The 19821-nt window shown below is 39.9% G+C and overlaps 1 protein-coding gene across 4 annotated transcripts in view; it reads left to right on the forward strand.

The window, feature by feature from the left end:
- Window positions 1-19821, forward strand: part of CEP112 (centrosomal protein 112) — a 288709-nt gene continuing 268888 nt past the window's right edge. For 3 of the 4 annotated variants that reach the window (XM_050920641.1, XM_050920642.1, XM_050920644.1), the window contains exons 1-4: window positions 120-210; window positions 3453-3571; window positions 7442-7632; window positions 9146-9315. In XM_050920641.1, coding sequence (XP_050776598.1) covers window positions 3472-3571; window positions 7442-7632; window positions 9146-9315 — 461 coding nt within the window. In that variant the 5' untranslated portion in view covers window positions 120-210; window positions 3453-3471. Of the gene's footprint in view, window positions 211-3452; window positions 3572-7441; window positions 7633-9145; window positions 9316-19821 lie in introns of all 4 variants that reach the window. The other variant, XM_050920643.1, reaches the window with a different exon arrangement.

A 19821-nucleotide genomic window follows, 5' to 3' on the forward strand; every position in this document is an offset into this window, starting at 1 on the left:
GGGGGGTACTGAGCAGGGCCCCCTCCAGCCTGAGACCCCCCCCGACCAGCATAGGGACCCCCCAGAACAGGCCTCGTGCTCCCCGTCCCCTCCTGCTGCAGCAGCCCCCAAAGCTCCCCCGTTGGGTGCTGTGCGAGCTGTGGGAGCCCCGGGGGAGACCCCCAGAGTGCGGGGGAGCCGTGCCCAAGCCTCGACGTCGTGGACCGCGAGGTAAATGGCGCTGCGTGGTCATGGCCCAGCAGACGGGTTGAGGGGAGTGATGGAGGGAAATCGCCTTCCCCCACGTGCGAAATCCCAGCAGCGGGGTGGGAAGGTGGTTAAAGCTCTGGAAATCGTGGGGGAAATCACATGTCATGATGGTACCTGATGCAAAGTGTAGAAAAAATAAATCTGAGAGGAGAGGGGGAGAAATAGCATCACTCCTTTCCTTGCGGCCACCTTCCAGGGTTGCGTATGACAGCTTGTTTGCAAAATGCTTAGCAGTGGGTAGGAAGGTGGGAACAGGTGGCTAGAAGATGTCACTTTGCTTAAGTGATCTGTGGAAGAGATAGCAAAGGAAACCTGCGCTGGTGGCTGGAAAGTTGACAGGCTGAGTAAGATACATATAGTGATATATCTGTCCAACTGCTAACAAGGGTTGGGAACCTGTTTAGTATGAGGCAAATAGTGCAGCATTGTAATATATGTAGTATAACAATACTTAAATCACAGAACATATAGATGACGAAGTGGGGGCAACCTACCCTTGGATGGAAAATGATTGAATTTTGAGTAACGCAAAGGGTCTCGCATATCACTGATGGGTGTTTATATATAATGATTTATTTGTGTAATTTCTAGTGGGAACAGCAAGCCCTAGACTACTTGTAAAGCATTGTAATTAGCATAATCTTGCAGTGTAATGTAGAAAATGTTTACTATTTTAAAATTTAGATAGAAATTAATGATAACAGGAACCCTTGGCTCACTGCATTTGCAAATTTCAGTTCAGTTTAATACCAATACCAACATTAGTATATGCATTTACAAATTTCAGTTCAGCACAAATGGAATACTAGATTAGAATGTTACATGATAGTATACACTGCATAAAAATAGTTGAAGGAGAAGAAGAGGGAGGAAAACTACATTTTCCTCTTGATATGGAATGTTATTGAATGTTGGAGCCAGGAGATAGATAGTATGTGAGGGAGGAGACTTTCCCTCTCAGTTCAAGATGTAAACAGGTAAATAGTGCATTGGATTATAAAACCCTGATCCTCCAAAGACATCTGTGCATGTACTTAAGTTTATTCACTGTCAATGGACCCAAAGGCTAGTGGGGCTTGGTGTGTCTCAAGTTAGATACATACATAGGCCTCAATCCCACAAACACATTGCATTTTACATCATCCCTATATATTTTAGGCTGCAGTTAGCATGATCATTGCTAAATGTAATCTCCTGAATGGGAAACTAATGAATTTATAAATCATGGGATAGATAATTTGGAAGAAAGACATTTGTATGATTCTCTCCTAACCCCCAGTACATAAGAATGGCTGTACTGGATCAGACCAAAGGTCCATCCAGCCCAGTATCCTGTCTACTGACAGTGGCCAATGCCAGGTGCCCAAGAGGGAGTGAACCTAACAGGTAATGATCAAGTGATCTCTTTCCTGCCATCCATCTCCACCCTCTGAGAAACAGAGGTTAGGGACACCATTCCTTACCCATCCTGGCTAATAGCCATTAATGGACTTAACTTCCATGAATTTATCTAGTTCTCTTTTAAATGCTGTTATAGTCTTAGCCTTCACAACCTCCTCAGGCAAGGAGTTCCACAAGTTGATTGTGCACTGTGTGAAGAATTTCCTTTTATTTGTTTTAAATCTTCTGCCCATTAATTTCATTTGGTGGCCCCTAGTTCTTGTATTATGGGAATAAATAAATAACTTTTCCTTATCTACTTTCTCCACATCACTCATGATTTTATATACCTCTATCATATTCCCCCATAGTCTCCTCTTTTCCAAGCTGAAAAGTCCTAGCCTCTTTAATCTCTCCTCATATGGGACCCATTTCAAACCCCTAATCATTTTAGTTGCCCTTCTCCGAACCATTTCTAGTGCCAGTATATCTTTTTTGAGATGAGGACACCACGTCTGTACGCAGTATTCAAGATATGGATGTACCATCGATTTATATAAGGGCAATAATATATTCTCTGTCTTATTCTCTATCCCCTTTTTAATGATTCCTAACATCTTGTTTGCTTTTTTGACTGCCTCTGCACACTGCGTGGATGTCTTCAGAGAACTATCCACGATGACGCCAACATCTTTTTCCTGATTTGTTGTAGCTAAATTTGCCCCCATCATATTGTATGTATACTTGGGGTTATTTTTTCCAATGTGCATTACTTTACATTTATCCATATTAAATTTCATTTGCTGTTTTGTTGCCCAATCACTTAAATTTGTGAGATCTTTTTGGAGTTCTTCCCAGTCTGCTTTGGTCTTAACTATCTTGAGCAGTTTAATATCATCTGCAAACTTTGCCACCTCACTTTTTAACCCTTTCTTCAGATCATTTATGAATAAGTTGAATAGGATTGGTCCTAGGACTGGGCCTTGGGGAACACCACTAGTTATCCCTCTCCATTCTGAGAATTTACCATTTATTCCTACCCTTTGTTCCCTGTCTTTTAACCAGTTCTCAGTCCATAAAAGGACCTTCCCTTTTATCCGATGACAACTTAATTTACATAAGAGCCTTTGATGAGGGACCTTGTCAAAGGCTTTCTGGAAATCTTAAGTATACTATGTCTTTGAGGGAGTCAACAACCCCTTGTCCACATGTTTGTTGACCTCTTCAAAGAACTCTTAATAGATTAGTAAGACATGATTTCCCTTTACAGAAACCATGTTGACTTTTGCCCAACAATTTATCAGTAAATCACTGTTTTTAAAAATGTACAACAGAGTGTTGTATTTTAGCTATATCTTCTGTTCCCAAATAACTTTTTATCAAAATATTATTTGTAATATTGTTCTTCCTGCTTTACACATTGTTTTCATTTGTAAGTGGTATCTTGTCACTGACTTCCAAGTAGGAAACGCTATTTTTGGATGAATATTACCTAGTTTAATAGCTTTTAGGGAGTAATAAGATGGGTTTATTTATGACCTGTATCTTGCCAAATGCCTTTTTTAGGTGGTTATTGTTCTTTCTCCAATAAGCATTCCAAAATCAAACAAACATATTGTTTGACAAACTTTCCGGAGTGTTAGCTCTTTGCAAAGGTGTGTGTGTGTGTGAATTTAGTGCTAATGAAATAGCTATATTATTGTTTGTTCTTTTTAGGTAGCTCAAAAAGTTAGTATTTGCATTTAGACATTAGGTAGATTAATAGTAATCTGTAGAACAATGAGGTTTTATATAATTTCTCTATTTCAATTTAAAATTTGCAGGTTGGCTGTTAAGTGCACAATGAGTAGTGAAGAGGAAACATGGGAGAAGTTGGATGCGGAATTTGATCACTATGTTGTAGATATGAAGCCATTTGTGCTAAAATTACCACATAAATCAGGTAAACTGTGCTACGAATTTGCATGTAAATAAACATAACAATCAGAAATACTCTAGTTTTACTACAGAATCTTGGTATATTATGAATCTCGAGTGTAAAATAATGACATCTGTATGCATTTGTAAATGCATTCTGCTAAATAACAAATTAAGTACCACAAACCTAATGTTGCAGAGTGCATCGTCATATGTGCTCAACTTTTAAAGTTGATTTTTAGGTTATCTTTTAAGCACCTTTTGTTAATACTGTTTATTCAAGCTCATCCTTCTTATTTTGATGACGTAAATGTACTTTTGCATAAATATATTAATTCCTGTATTTTCCAATTAATGAATTCAGTGGAAATTAAAACTAAAATAGGCTTTGTCTTGGAGATTATGCCATTTATAAAATTGCAAGCATTTTTTTAGAGACCAATCTGTCAAGATACAATTATGTTTATAAAAGAAATAAATCCAGCGCTGGAACTTTTTAAACTACTAGTACAAGTATCAGCTAAGGAGTGATTTTATGAGCTAAGTGATTACTTTCTTTTAATAGTATGCAGTTCACTTCTTATCTTCATATTAAGGGCCTGATTCTCCAAACCTTTGTTTGCACTAATAGTTCTGAATCTAACAGGTGGTCTTGTCTTCCATGGAAGGATTTGTTTGAGTAAGGCTTCTCTCTCAGGCCTTTAAATTGGATGATAAAATATTAATGCTCATGCAAACTGTATTTTGCAACTGAGGGCATGATTCTGAAGGCACTGACAGTTCTCAGCTTGCATTGAGTTTAATAGAAGGATGCTCAATACCTTGCAGGATCTGACATGATCAGAAGTAGGTTTTCATAGCATTTTAAAATGATGCTGTAATCAGATTACTTTCAATAGAACAAACTTTATTTTACCTCTGAAGCATACATTAGAGAGAATATTCTTCTCTGGAATGGAGACTCAAAAGTATTTATATAATAGTAGAACCCTGTACACTAAGCATAAATATGAATCCACTGAAATTAGTTCTGGAATGTGTCTCTCTTTATCCATTTGAAAATTTAACTGTTACCATGGATCCACCATTATCTCATGTTCTGAGGCTGGCACACACCTTTTCTTTTAGGTGAAGGGCTGTTTTTATGGTTTGTCCTGAAAAGGCTAATGGAAGCAGAACTCTTCTGGAAAATCCTGAGGGAAAACATTGTTCCTACTAGGGTTTGATAGTATGTATTAATAATCTCTTAAATAATCTCTTATCTTCAGCAGTCAATAAAGGGTGCTAGGAGTCTTCTTCTCCAGCTTTGCCTTCACAGGCTGCTTTGGTTGATAGCCGTTTTCCTTCCTGCTTAATCTAGGACAGTGGTGTGGGAAGTCTTGGTTGAAGCTACCTAACAGTCATAAAGAATTTTGTGAATTCTTACACTTTTTTATTTTGTTTGTTTTTAGTTTTGGGTGATAATTCATATTAGTTAAACAAGCTGGCTTCATGTCTTGGCTGATTTGAGTACCTCTGCAAAGAAACTTCTGATTACAGAAAAAATGAGTGGATTTTGGGATGGCGGCTGGATCTGAAGGGAATGAAAGATAAATTTTATGTAGCTGAGTTTAGGCCAGTGATGTTTCATAGATGTTTAAGGCCAGAAGGGACTATTGTGATCATCCAGTCTGACCTGCGTAACACAGGTCATATGACTTCCCTGTATTAACTCTTGATTCAAGTCCAATAGCCATGCTTGAACTAGAATCTTTTAGAAAAATCTCCAATCTTGTTTTAAAACTTTCCAGTCTTGGAGAATCCATCACAGCACTTGGGAAGTTGCTCCAATGATTAAGTATTTTCACTGTTAAAATTTTATGCTTTATTTCTAGCCTGAATGTGTCTAGCTTCATCTTCCAGCCATTGGCTATACCTTTGTCTGCTAGATTGAAGAACCCTCTACTATCCAATATTTTCCTCATGTAGATACTTCTAGACTGTGACCAGATCACCCATTACATTTCTTTTTGATAAGCTAAATAGGTTGAGCTTGTTGAGTCTCTCACTATAAAGCTATTCTCTGAACCCTCTCCAATTTATCAACACCCTTCTTGAATTGTGGACACCAGAGCTGGATGCAGTATTCCAGTAGCAGATGCAATAGTGCCAAATACAGAGGTAATATAACCTCACCACTCCTACTCAATATTCCCTTGCTTATACATTGAAAGATTACATTACCCCTTTTGGCCACAATATTATGCTGGGAACTGATGTTTAACTGATTATCCATAATGACCCAAGTCTTTTTCAGTCACTGCTTCCTGGATAGTGTCTCCTATCCTGTTAGAATAGCTTACATTCTTTGTTCTCAGATGTGACCTTACATTTGGCCATTTACTGAGATACTAAAGGTGTTGGGAGAACTTTTTGCTTTGTCTCCTTGTTCCTAACTGGCAAATGTCATCAGGGAAGAACTAAGCTCATTGTTGGTAGAGGGACGACAGGGTGCCATCTTCTTTTAAGGAGGTTAGTCTGTAGTCTTGGCTCAAGAAAGCAACATTTGATCCTTGCAGTCTGGTTATCATTTAGTACTGTATTTAATCTTCCATATTTGGTAGTTTATGGGAAGAAGTGTGATAATTCAGAAGCATCAGATTTCCTTGACACTTGTCATCCTTCTGCAGTTCTGGGAACAGGACAGGAAATGTGTTGGTAGAAGATAACTTCTTAGTGATGGATGAAGACCGAGTGCGTGTGTGTATGTTGATACTGCTGGATGATTCAGTTGTCCTCAATTGTGAGCTAGTTTTGGTTTTCCTATGGCTTGCACTGGGAGAATGCAAGGCTGCTTTTGGGTGAATCCATTTCTTCCTTGATGGCCTCCTTGAGAGAGTGGGGTTGGAAAATTGTTCCTCATACCTATAGCATGCTGTTATATAGTGTTTCACAGAGTTCAGTCTTTTCTCCCTTCATGTTCAGCATATACATGGGGACTTTGGGAGGGAATGGCTTGCAGCAATTTCAGTAGACTGCTGATACTTAACTTTACTTCTCTATTGTGCATATCCCAGCTAGTGCTGCCAAACACTTGTCTCAGTGTCTCACTTGGAATTGGGGGCATTGAGTTTCAGCCAGCTGGTTGTCATCCATCTGGATAAGACTGAGGTGCTGCTGGTAATGTTGGGGATAAGCAACTAGAAATTATGGTGAAGATTATATTTGTTGAGGATATGTGCCTGCTATTTGTAGCTAGAGTTTGCACCTTTGGGTTGTTGTTGGGTAGCAAGCTGATGTTGGAATATCACAAACCACAGTGTTGAGGAGGGTTTTAACTCATATATACCTGACTAGGAGACTGAGACTCTCTTTTGGATGTGAACCTTACCACTTTGGTCATAGAAAGATTAGATTACTGCAGCGTGCATGGAACTGTACCCTAGGTCAACTCAGAAATTGAAGCTGGTTCAGAAAGCAAAATAAACTTTAAGTGATATAGTACTCTGGGAGTACATAACATTAGTTGTCCATGATCTGACTGCACAGGCTGTCTATAAGTTTTCAAATTGAATTTAAAGTATATGTTTGAGCTGTATAGCATGGAAGTATTTCTATGGCACTCTTCTTGAAGTTAGTACGGAATTCAATTTTCTTTTTCTGTGATATTCTAGTGGATAAATTATATTTTTCCATTTGTGTTTTGTTTGACCTGTAGTTCCTTTCCATGAAAAATATACACATCCTTGTAAAATTTCATGTTCTACCTTAAAACTTCCCTTGTGCAAAACTTAAATTCTTGGTTGAAGAGAGAGATGTCTACAAAGTTGTGCTGTGGTTCTTTCATAACTTCTGCCGTTCTTAGGTTTGTTCTGTTTTCCGAGAAAGTCTATTGTAATGGAATGTATTTTTCTAGAACGTCAGAGATGTGCGCTCTGGATTAAAAAACTCTGCGAGCCCTCAGGAGCAGGTGCGGGAATTATGGGTAGAAAGAATCGGAACTTGTATGCAAAATTGTTGCTGCATATGCTGAAACGAGGAGTTCTAGAAGGCCCTTTTACACATAAACCTGAACCTGGAATACTGAAAACCTTGCCTTCATATATGGTGGGTATTTATTTCATTTTTATGGAGAACAAACTTGAGTAGTTCATAAATGTAGTTTAAAAATTGTATATTTAAGTATTCACTTGGTTACAGATGGAATCAAATTCTGCAGTGATTGCAGTGGAATTGCAAAGAGTGAATGTTGGCCTACAACTTGTACTGTGGTTCCATTAATAATTTGTAACTGGAGTTGGCAAACAGATTTCTAGGTCTTTGTGAATTTTTTTTATGTGACCTGTTTTGTTTTCTTCTTCAAATAAAAAAGAAGTTCAGGAAGTGTGGAAACATACCTTTTTGATGATATCTGATTAAGTTGCTAACTGATATTTACAGATAACTTAAAATATGTTTAAAAGGACATAATCAATATTTTCAAAGCTAGACTTAAACTTCAGATTGGTATAGTGAAAGGAAAGAGAGTCTTGTGCTTGAAGCTTAGGGCTGTTGTATTCCTGGCTTTGTTACAGACTTAGATGGGTAAATCAATTAAATACTTTATATGTATGTTAAAAAAAAAAGCGTGTATGGGGATAATGGCTCACATGGGCATTGTGAAGGGTAGGGCCTGACTTTTAGAAATTCTGAACTTTCTGCTGCTCCCTTTGACTTCAGCACTTCTGAAAATCAGTTCTTTAATTTATTATTATTGTAAAATGCATTTAGCTTTTTGGTGTTACTCAGTGGTATTGCTACCCAATTTTTAGTTTTGAAGGGTTGTTTTAATTTTATATATGTTTGGGTTAAACAATAATGAATTGATGATTGGATTGAAAAAATATTGATTTTCTATACTAAACTAACCACCTCTGATCCCTTAGGCCATCAAAAGTTTTTTTTTTCCCTTGTTTGTTCTTTCCTCTTCCCTCTCCAACTTTAATGCCCAAAACTAAAAACAATTAATGTTTTAGAACAATGTTTTAAATGTTTCAAAACAATGTTCTCTCTGCGTGTTGAGGATGGCTTCATGATGAGCAGGGCCCCAAGGTAATGGGGATGCTGGGGTTGAAGTATTGGGCTGTGAATCTTGCTGTTGGAAGAGGCAGTTGGATCTGGATCATAAGGTGGCTGATTAGTACAGGAAGGTTGGTCCCTAACTGGTTCCTAACATGGTATGTAGCTAAGCCTGATCCTGCTCTTCAGAGCAAGTTAGCAATTTATGACACTGTTCATAGAACAGTTTTGTTAGTGATCAGTAATACAGGCTGTGCAAAGATGTTCTGTGGTGGTAAGTGCTATGTAAACTTATAACTATTTTCCCTTATATCCAGGACTCAGTATTCTTGGCCCCCTATTTTAAGCATGCATTCACTGAACTTATTGGCAAACTCCCTTTGACTTTACTGGAATGGAATTGCATTCTTTATGCTGCTACCAAACCAGCAAGCAAGTGGTGATGATGATGATAAAAAAGGGTGCATATATTCCTGGGTTTTTTTTTTTTTTTTTTTTTGTCTAGATCTTACAACGTTTATCTTTTCTGACTAACTGGATCTTTAATTTTTTTTAAATATAGTCAATCTATTTTGATGAACCAAATTCAACGAGAGCACAGAGTGGTAGCCCAGAAGCTTTACCTGACTGGGTCATGGGAGAACTAGGAACAAGTGAATCAAAATTGGGGGAATCATGGAAATTCTCTTCTAGAGAGGAGTCAGCTTTGGTAGCATCACCACTTGTACACAGGTAAGAATTCAAAATCTGATCTATAAATAATGCTTATTAACATGTCGAATTGGACATAATCTTACTGTAAAGTGCTAGTTTTTTGTATATAACAACATGTTAAAAAAACATTAAGGTTGCAAAGTCAATCATTCAAAAGTTTGGAAGTGTCAGTATTAAGGTTGCCTGAACAATGTTAATTCGGCCCTTTGTGAGTAAGCACCATGATAGTCTTTAATTACAAATTATTTTCCCTCCTCCACTGCTACAATTCAATTTTCCTGCCCTCCCCTCTCTCCCACCCTCTGGCTTCTGCAATCCTCCCTCTCCTTCCTCTCCCTTCGCGAGGTATTCAAATCACTCTGTTTCCTCTTCCTCCTTGTACCCTGAGCATCGAGAAGCACAGGAGAGTGTCTCCTTGTTTTCAGTTCCTGTGCCTGGCTTCACAGTGGTTTCCACAGCCAAGAAGAGCAATTGCAGGGAAAAGCCTGCTCTCTGCAGGAGCCCTGGACTCGGAGCATGCTCAGTGCAGACTCTTAGGAAATTTAGCAGCCAAACTCTAACAAGTCTCTACGGAGCATCTGCAAACTGAAACTTTTGAGAAGCTTATAATTTGGCTATATTTGGGCAGTTTAATGGAGAACACAGAGATGGCAGAAGGTAAATCTCTCACACCAGTGTGTCCTCTCTGCCAATTTTAAGTCTCTGATCCAAAGCATGGAGGTGCTAGAACTTCTCAGCAAAATGATTGTAAGAATTTTTATTCACATGGGCAAAACAATTTATTTTTCCTAATCTTGCTCTGAGAAACAGTTGAATGGTTTTTGCTGAAGTGAAAAAATACAAAAAACCCAACATTCAGCCTAAAGCAGACAGCCAGCAAGGAAAATTTCAGCCTGAATGGTTAAAGTTTTGCAACGTTTTCTGTAAGTAACTGAAAGCAGGGTCTTATAATAGAAAGTGTTGGTCAACCTTAACTACAGGTGGAGGTGCCTACTCCTTCTCTGATAAGTGCATTCTTGAAAGCCTTTAGAGATCAGAAAATCTTCACAACCCTCTTGCGATGTGTGTAAGTGAATATTTTACATCATTTGAGAGATAGGTACACTGAACTGAAAAGCCCAAGGCCTCAGAGGGAGTTAACTTTGGATGCCTAGATTAGGACTTTGGGTGGAAGTAAGCAGATCCAATGGAGGCATACTGGTAGAGTCAAGGAGGGGCCTTGGAATCAGTGCAAGCTTCTCTTGTAGGTCTCCCAAGATTCGGGATCTTGGGGAGTACACTGGTTCTGGGCAATTATTTAGGACGTTGCTGATCAAAATATGGTATATGTTTTAGAACAGGAATCATCTTATGACATTATATAAAATTTAACAAGATGTGTATATTGTGTTGATCTTACTTCTGTCTTCAGTTTGTTTTGTGCTCCGAGCTTTTTGACATATAATTTTATGATATTTTATAGACCTATTTATTATTGTGTGAAAGCTCTTTTGTCCATGACACTGGAAAATAGTTTTAACTAAACAGTGAAAGTGGAAAAGGAACAAACAATCTACTGATGTGAGGGATAGCCTAGTAATATGGAAAAACAGTTGATTAGTTGACTTCTGCAGGAAACTTTTTAATATAATCAGTTTAGGAGCTTTGGGAACAGCTCGCTGAATTACAGTCAGGTCTCCAGATTGACACTTGGAGTTGCTGAGAGTATTGATCAGCTATCAGATCTCTGGGTGCCTAACCTGACTTTCCTTAATGAACTAAATATAAAACTGACATCTCTCTTTTAGCAAATTGGTTACCTTGGCAAATGTGATGTTTTGACTAGAAACGTCTTTTGGATTTGTTTTTATTGATACGTTCTCTGTTAGAAAAATAGATTTACTTATGTTTCCCTTATATTTAATTCATGCATGTAAGGAAGCATGCTATTCTGGGCTGTATTCTTCTTCAAACTGCAAATTCTTCTGCAGTCTTCCCTAAATCTATAGCTCTTCCTTTAACCATACATATGAGGATGAGGTAATATTTGAGATGTCAACTGGTGTAGTTTTATCTCCTCCAGTTGATCCAGTACAAATTAATAAATAAAAATCTGCTAAACAAACAGAAAAGTGCACAAGAAACTTTTATTTCACATGTATTTTTATAGTGAATAATTTATTGCAAATTGGAACTGAAGTTTAATGCCGCCTCATAAATTTTACAACCACTTCTACTTGTCCTTTGAAAAACCTCTTTTAATCTTAAAAGATTTTTCCCTCTTAGTATGTTTTTGATCACTTTGTAAAATCTTCCTTTACTTAGACCTTCTTGTATGTGAGGCATTTCTAATAACATTTTAGATTATGCTGTTTGTGTGCTAGCCCTTTTTTATTTTTCATTATTAAAGATGCAGTCTTTTTGAAGTCTTTTTCTTGGGGCTCTTGTTAAGCAGCTCTTTCGTGTCTAAATCCTGTGTAAGGCTTTGGAACATCTTCCTGTGTTCTGCTAGCAGACATTTTCTCTCAGTGCAGTAGTTCAAAGGTGGCTATGCTCTGATAGCAAAGATTGGCCACAATTTTCAAGTCTAAATGCTTACAGTTAGGAGTGAAATCCTGACTCCGTTGACTTTAGTGGGTGTTTTGCCATTGATTTCAGTAGGGCCATGATTTCACACTAGATACCCAATTTGCAGAGGCACTGAACACGCACCTTGTTTATATTTAGATGATTAAGAGTTGATTTAGGTGCTCAGTGTTAGACATAACCAAATTTGACATTTTTGCTATAAGATTTCAATATTATACCTCTCATGCATTTGCACACCACTGAGCCTTTGGTTTTTAAATCCACTATTTTTTCTCTCATCTTACCCAAATGTTTTTGCCTGTGGAGGCTACTTTTTTTTAATCCAGGCACAAATTGATAGGTGAGTAGTAAAACTTTCAGAAGTCTTATTGAAAGTATGTAGAAAAATAAACATGATTTTTGGCTCCTAAGTCAGTCACTTAGGGACTAAACATTTTACCAGATGGCTTCACGTCCTTCTAACAGTGACTTAAAATTTCGGAATGTCTTAATGTCCATTAAACCCGAGATAACACATGTATCACATTTGATACTCTTAGTTGGTCTTTCGGTTGCCTTCACTTATGCTCACTGATATGGACTTCTTATCTTGAGTGTAGATGCCAAGCATAGATGCAGAATATCAGTAGTTGCCATGAGAGTCCCGGAACTACCATGGCACTCTTCTAGGTTTTGTCATACATCTTGACGCTGCTTCCCAAAAAGAAATGTCTAACTAGAAAAGGAAAATAAAATACATATGGCTCGATTAACCCTTTAGGCTTGGCCACCCTTGAATATGGGGTGGTGTGGAGCTGTGCCACCCTAAAAATAGAACCAGAAAGGCTTTGGGCTTTAAAGATGCCTCTCTGAGACATGTTTCCTCTTTAGCACTCCTTTTATTCTCAGAGTGGGTTGAAGGGGGTTGAAATATGTTGCATTAGCACTGTACAAGATGCAGCATACTCCTCCCCTCTTGCATCCAACCCACTCTGGTAGTCAGCATGTGGGGGATGTGGGCTGGAGCCATACCTCCATCTACTTTCAGCCCTCCTTTCCCACCCCCTCCTTTTCTCTTTCCTCTGACTTGCTTGCAGGGAGGAATATCAGGGAGCACAACCTCTTCTCTCTACCCATATCTGGGCCCAGAGTCCAGATAGGTCCTATGCAACTGCACGGGGATGTGTGGTGGTGGAGAGTCGTTACCTCATTTTACTTTTCTGTGTTCTACATAACACTAAGATATATTTCTAGACCATAATGGGCAGCTGTTGTGGCTACTAAGAAGATAGATGTTGGATCTGGTACCTGAGAATCCCTCTAAAGTTCCATGCAGTCTGTTAAGTGATTGTAAAAATGACACCCCGTTACTCATTAGATCTGGTCTCTATGTGTATTCAGATATCTGCTTGCTTGTTTACTTACTTACTATATCTGCTTACTTTAGAGGGGGGAAAACCTTTTACTGCTGTTATCCCTGCAGAATCAACCCAGTTCAGGCAGTATGAAACTGTTGCTTTTTCTGACTTGCACATCAGCAGAAGAATTGTTAACTAAATTCTACGTGCCAGACCATCTGCACAGATTATGCATCTAGTTAAGCCTGGGCCACCACAGGGAACAAAGTTGCACAGATGACACTGAGGAGTGGGGAGGTGTGGGAGGTCTAGGTTGGATATTAGGAAATACTATTTCACTAGGAGGGTGGTGAAGCACTGGAGTGGGTTACCTAGGGAGGTGGTGGAATCTCCATCCTAAGAGGTTTTTAAGGCCCGTCTTGACAAAGCCCTGGCTGGGATGATTATGTTGGTGTTGGTCCTGTTTTGAGCAGGGGATTGGACTAGAACCTCCTGAAGTCTCTTCCAACCCTAATCTTCTATGATTCTATGATATCCTCTGAGGACAACAGGGTTGCATGGGTGTAACTAAAGAGCAGCATTTGGCCTTGGAATCTTTACAGCAAGTGAAGATACATGATGCAAAAAGAGCATCACATAATTTTCAGATCTCAGTCTGTGTTTGCCATGATGGTAAATAAATAAGCCTCATTATACTTCTAAATTGAGCAAATTCAATATTAAAATTGTGACAGTAAATGTGGAACTCCATTGTGACATTTTTTTCAAAGCCACTTTTCAGAGTAGAATTGCACTTTCATAGAAGATTAGGGTTAGAAGAGACATCTAGTCCAACCCTCTGCTTAAAGCGGGACCAACCCCAACTAAATCATCCCAGCGAGAGCTTTGTTAAGCAGGGCCTTAAAAACCTCTAGGGATGGAGATTCCACCACCTCCCTAAGTAACCCATTTCAGTGCTCCACCACACTCCTAGTGAAATAGTGTTTCCTAATATCCAACCTACACCTCTCCCACTGCAACTTGAGACCATTGCTCCTTGTTGTGTCATCTGCCACCATTGAGAACAGCTTACCTCTATTCTCTTTGGAACCCCCTCTTCAGGTAGTTGAAGGCTGCTATCAAATCCCCCCTCACTCTTCTCTTCTACAGATTAAATAAGCCCAGTTCCCTCAGCCTCTCCTCATAAGTCATGTGCCCCAGACCCCTAATCATTTTTGTTGCCCTCCACTCGACTGTCTCCAATTTGTCTGTATCATTTCTGTAGTGGAGGGGTAGGGGGCAAAACTGGACGCAATACTCCAAATGTGGCCTCACCAGTGCTGAATAGAGGGGAATAATCACCTCCCTTGATCTGCTGGCAATGCTCCTACTAATGCAGCCCAATATGCCTTTAGCCTTTTTGGCAACAAGGGCACACTGCTGACGCATATCCAGCTTCTCGTCCACTGTAATCCTCGGGTCCTTTTCTGCCGAACTGCCTCTTAGGCAGTCAGATCCCAGCCTGTAGCAGTGCCTGGGATTCTTCTATCTGAAGTGCAGGACTCTGCACTTGTCCTTGTTGAACCTCATCAGATTTCTTTTGGCCCAATCCTCCAATTTATCTAGGTCCCTCTGGACCCTATTCCTACCCTCAAGCCTATCAACCTCTCCTTCCAGCTTAGTGTCATTTGCGAACTTGCTGAGGGTGCAATCCATCCCATCATCCAGATCATTAATGAAGATGTAGAACAAAACCAGCTCCACGACCGACCCCTGGCGCAATCCGCTTGATACCAGATACCAACTAGACATGGAGCCGTTGAGCCCGACGATCTAGCCAGCTTTCTATCCACCTGGTAGTCTATTCATTGAGTCCATACTTCTTTAACTTGCTGGCAAGAATACTGTGGGAGACCATATCAGAAGCTTTGCTAAAGTCAAGGTATATTACGTCCACCGCATTCCCCATATCCACAGAGCCAGTTATCTCATCATAGAAGGCAATCAGGTTGGTCGGGCATGTTGACTGTTCCCGATCACATTCACCTGTTCCAAGTGCTTTAAATACATGTTGTCCTGTAAAGCATGATCATGGATGGTGTTCTTTGGCAGTGTAGCATTAGTCTACAGCTAATGGCTAGCAGGCAATCAAAAGCACAAGATACTCACTTCTAGAAGTGGGTACTCCATTCAAAGAACACATCTATTTTGTGGGGGGAGGGGACTTTAATTTGTGCATTAAATTTTTGAAGAGGAATAAAAATGGAGGAGAAAACCTAGGTTACTTTTACACTTGGCAGTTCTTCTGAGTTACATGTTAAATTCATAAAGTGATTTTCCACTTCACATAAACTGAGTATAAAAGAGAAAATATTTAAAACATTTAAGCTATGCAAAGGGTAAGGAAGGGCCAAATGGAGCTTTGTTATCTGTAAAAAGAAACAATATTTCATGGGAATAGTTGATGTATAATGTGTCTCTATTACTTTGTTACATGTCTTCCTTTGTTTTTACAGTGGTGAACATGCTGTCAGTGCTCAGTAAATAAATATTAAAAGTGTGAACCTTTTTCAGTGTGTTTCTTGGTGCCTCTGCAATTTATTGTAATGGCCAGCAGATGGCGATCTTCTTCCATTTTGTGTAGTAAAGCAAATTCTTCTTTGTACTGGAGCATGTTTATTAATGTGGCCTATGTGGATAAGCAGTATGTTTTAGCTTTGATTAATATTCTATTATCCTACTATTGGTAATTTAATTCTTACAGGTAGACCGTAGCAGTTTCTGAAGACATTTTAAAACAAGCCGTTTATTTCAAAGAAAGATGTTTATGAATTATGGTTTTGAGAGCAACTAATACTCAGTTTGAGTAACATAACCCAAGATTACCACTCCCCTTTTAAAAATCGGAGTAAAAGAGCACTTGTTGGCCTGCTATACTCTGTTATTTTTGTACAGTTTGTGTATATGCTATTTTACTTATGGAAATGGCTGTTTTTCCTAGGAACCTACTTACCTGTTACATTTATAAAATAAATGCAGATTGTCAGATTTTTTTTTTCTGCCAGAGTAGGATTGGGTAATGCTGGACTTGACGCGACAAGAGAGGTCTTCGTGTCAAAAATTGGGAGGGTAGATTTAAACTAGCATTGTATAGTTAGATTTTAATAGAAATCTGACCTTTCAAACTGAATTAGTAGATGTTGTTTATAGACATCTAGATTATGCCTTAAAACCAGTCCTGTTGTGTTGTACCACCCTAAGAGGAACCCACATTTTCTCCCACCTGGTTCCTAGTAGGAAATCATTTGCTACTCTCCTTTATCAGTAAAAATTACTCCCTCTTCCTATGCCAGCCCACTGTCCTGACTGGTGTCGGGGTGAAGAAGTTGGAATCAAGGCTGTGGCCACTCCCTGTCGACCTGCATTGGCAGGGGAGGGGGAAATAGCACCCTTGTCTACTACTTCCAGAGATGAACAGGGAAGACTGCAAAGGAACTCCCCCTTACGTCCTGTATGGTTTGATTAAGGCTAAGCAACAGTCCCCATCTTTTCAAAGCTTCTACTTATAAAACTGAGCAATGCTGCTTCTTTTTTAAGGTCCACTTAAAAATAACAAAGAGGTGCCTAAGTATATCTGAACACACTTTTCCAGTTTTAAAATACTTGAGTAATCTTTTGTGGGTAAGATTGAACATGACATCTGTTTTTTTTTTTTTAAACCTGAAGCTTTATCTAGCCATCACATAACCTGAAAAGAAACAGCCTATATTGAGATGAAGTATAGATTTACATACAGATAAAGATTTGTTGTCTTGTAATATAAAATAAATCCTGGCAGAATAAAATTCTGTTACGGGTAGGAATGTTATGAGTCACTGGAGACAATATTTGCATTTTTATATTCCTTTTGTTCTTTTTCCTCCTAGTTTTTGTTTATCCAAACCATTCGCTGCAATGCAATCACTATTGTTTATCCTCACACTTTATTGATATTTACTCATGCCAGAAGAAAGGTACGCTCCAGCTGGTACATTTTAATGCTCCCTGCTGCTTAGATGAAAGCTGGGACTGTTTTCCTCATGGAAAGTTGGTTTGTGTTTCAGTTTTCATAGAAGTGACTAATTTATACTGTACATCCAACAATTGTGTCTCTCTTCATAAACACTTAATTCATCTCAGCATCTCTTGGCATAACTCACAGCTGAATTTTTTGCTGGGAGGGAAAGAATGTAAGGTATTTTAATAGTCTGACTTGACTTTAATAGTACGTGGCTATTTGTTACTAGGTATATTGATTAAGGCGATATATTTTTATATTAATGTGAATGGATTTGCACTGTACATAGAAAGATTCTTCTCTACAACCTCAAATTTAGCATGGCCAAAGACAGGCTTAAAATTCTTTCTCCCAGATCCTCTTCTTTACGTCTATTCTCCATTATGATCTAGATTATAGCCATTCTGCCTGTGACTCGAGCCCATAAGATGAGACTTATTTTCATCTCTCCCTTTCCTTCACATATACAATTCTGACACTTTTTACTCCAATGTTTGTTCTAAAAATACACCTTGTCCTTTCTTCTCTGGTGGACAAAGTTCTTGTCAATGCCCTAATCATCTTCTTGCTTAAATACTGCAGTCTTGTCCTTTTCAGGACTATCCCTACCCTGTCCAGTCAATGAGGCTGACATGAAATGAAACTCGCAAAACATTTCTGGTTTGACCATGTTACTCTCCACTCCCACCCTTTAAATTACTGGTTCCCCGTGAAATGCAACATTAATTTCAAACTTCTTGTCTTTGCCTTCTAGATTTTACAGTGGTCAGCATGTGCTTATGTTTCTGACCTGCTCTCTTGTAGCTTTTCTTCCACTCTGTAGTGATGCCAGCTCAATGCTTGTTTCTTTTCCTTCTCTTACAGTTCCCACACCTTATTTTGTGCTGCTCTTTATGTTTAGAATGCCTGTCTCAAAATTATTTACCAAATAATCTACTTCACTGCATTCGGGTCTATTCTAAAATCTCACATCTGTTGTCTTGTCTATGAGAAATAAGAGGAGGAAAGATAAGAGCCCTTAAAGTTTGCACAATCCTAGGTGTATAACCACTGGTCTTGCTATTTTCACCTTTTTTCTTCCTTTTCCTTCATGTACCTTCTCTGTGGCCCTCACTTGAATTTAAATGTTATATTCCATGTGTTTATTTGTGAGCTGCCTTAGGGCTTGTCTACATCACAAAGTTGCAGCGCTGGTGAGGGGGTTACAGCGCTGCAACTTAGGAGGTGTACACATCTGCAGGGCATCACCAGCGCTGCAACTCCCTGTTTGCAGCGCTGGCCGTACTCCCGTTTTGTCTCGGGTGTAGAGGATCCAGCGCTGGTGATCCAACGCTGGTAATCAAGTGTAGACACTTACCAGCGCTGTTCTTGACCTCCGTGGAATAAGCAGGTATCCCAGCATACCTGAGGAAGCCTCTGGTAATCAAGCTGGTCTCCTTCCCCGGTTTGCTCTCGCGTTCCCCGAACCCCGAGCAAGCAGGTCTCCTTCCCTGCGGTTTGCAGGGGGGTTCGGGGAACGCGAGAGCAAACCGCGGCGAAGCTGGTCTCCTTCCCCGGTTTGCTCTCGCGTTCCCCGAACCCCCGAGCAAGCAGGTCTCCTTCCCTGCGGTTTGCTGGGTGGTTCCGGGAACGCGAGAGCAAACCGCGGCGAAGCTGGTCTCCTTCCCCGGTTTGCTCTCGCATTCCCCGAACCCCCGAGCAAGCAGGTCTCCTTCCCTGCGGTTTGCAGGGGGGTTCGGGGAACGCGAGAGCAAACCGCGGTGAAGCTGGTCTCCTTCCCCGGTTTGCTCTCGCGTTCCCCGAACCCCCGTGCAAGCAGGTCTCCTTCCCTGCGGTTTGCAGGGGGGTTCGGGGAACGCGAGAGCAAACCGCGGGCAAGCTGGTCTCCTTCCCCGGTTTGCTCTCGCGTTCCCCGAACCCCCCTTGAAGCCGCCCAACAGCGCTGCAGTGTGGCCACATCTAACACCACTTGCAGCGCTGGTTGCTGTAAGTGTGGCCACTCTGCAGCGCTGGCCCTATACAGCTGTACTAATACAGCTGTAACAACCAGCGCTGCAAAATTGTAGATGTAGACATACCCTTAGTTCTTCAGTGTGGCTAGGGCTAGTGCCAGGGCCTAGAAATAGCCATGCAAGCAGAGTTCCATCTTATGGATTCATTCATCCTTAATGATAGTAAGAAATCAAAGTTGTAAGCTCTTGGAGGTAGGGATTGCTTCTCCTTTTGTGTTCATACATTACCTGGCACAGTGGGGCCCTGATCTTGATTGCCGCCTCTGGGCACTACTGCAATATCAAAAGGTTATTCCTTCTTGCGGTATTTAGACCCCATCCTGGAAATATACATAATGTTTGAAAGGAGAGTGTTTTCTGTGTGTCTTTTCCCTAATTTCCTGTTCATATTTTTTCTCTCAATCTATAGTCCAGGTATCTAATCTTGCAGTGATAAGAACACTGCAGCACATTGTTATGTAGGTTTTCTAGTATAATAACCTTTGAAAGAGCAGCTTTTATTTCAGCAGCACATAAAAGATGTGTATTGATACTCTAGGCATTCCCATGGCAAGAAGTCATGAGCTCTGGA

This window comes from Gopherus flavomarginatus, chromosome 12, assembly GCF_025201925.1.
Source record: "Gopherus flavomarginatus isolate rGopFla2 chromosome 12, rGopFla2.mat.asm, whole genome shotgun sequence".
Taxonomy (NCBI): domain Eukaryota; kingdom Metazoa; phylum Chordata; order Testudines; family Testudinidae; genus Gopherus; species Gopherus flavomarginatus.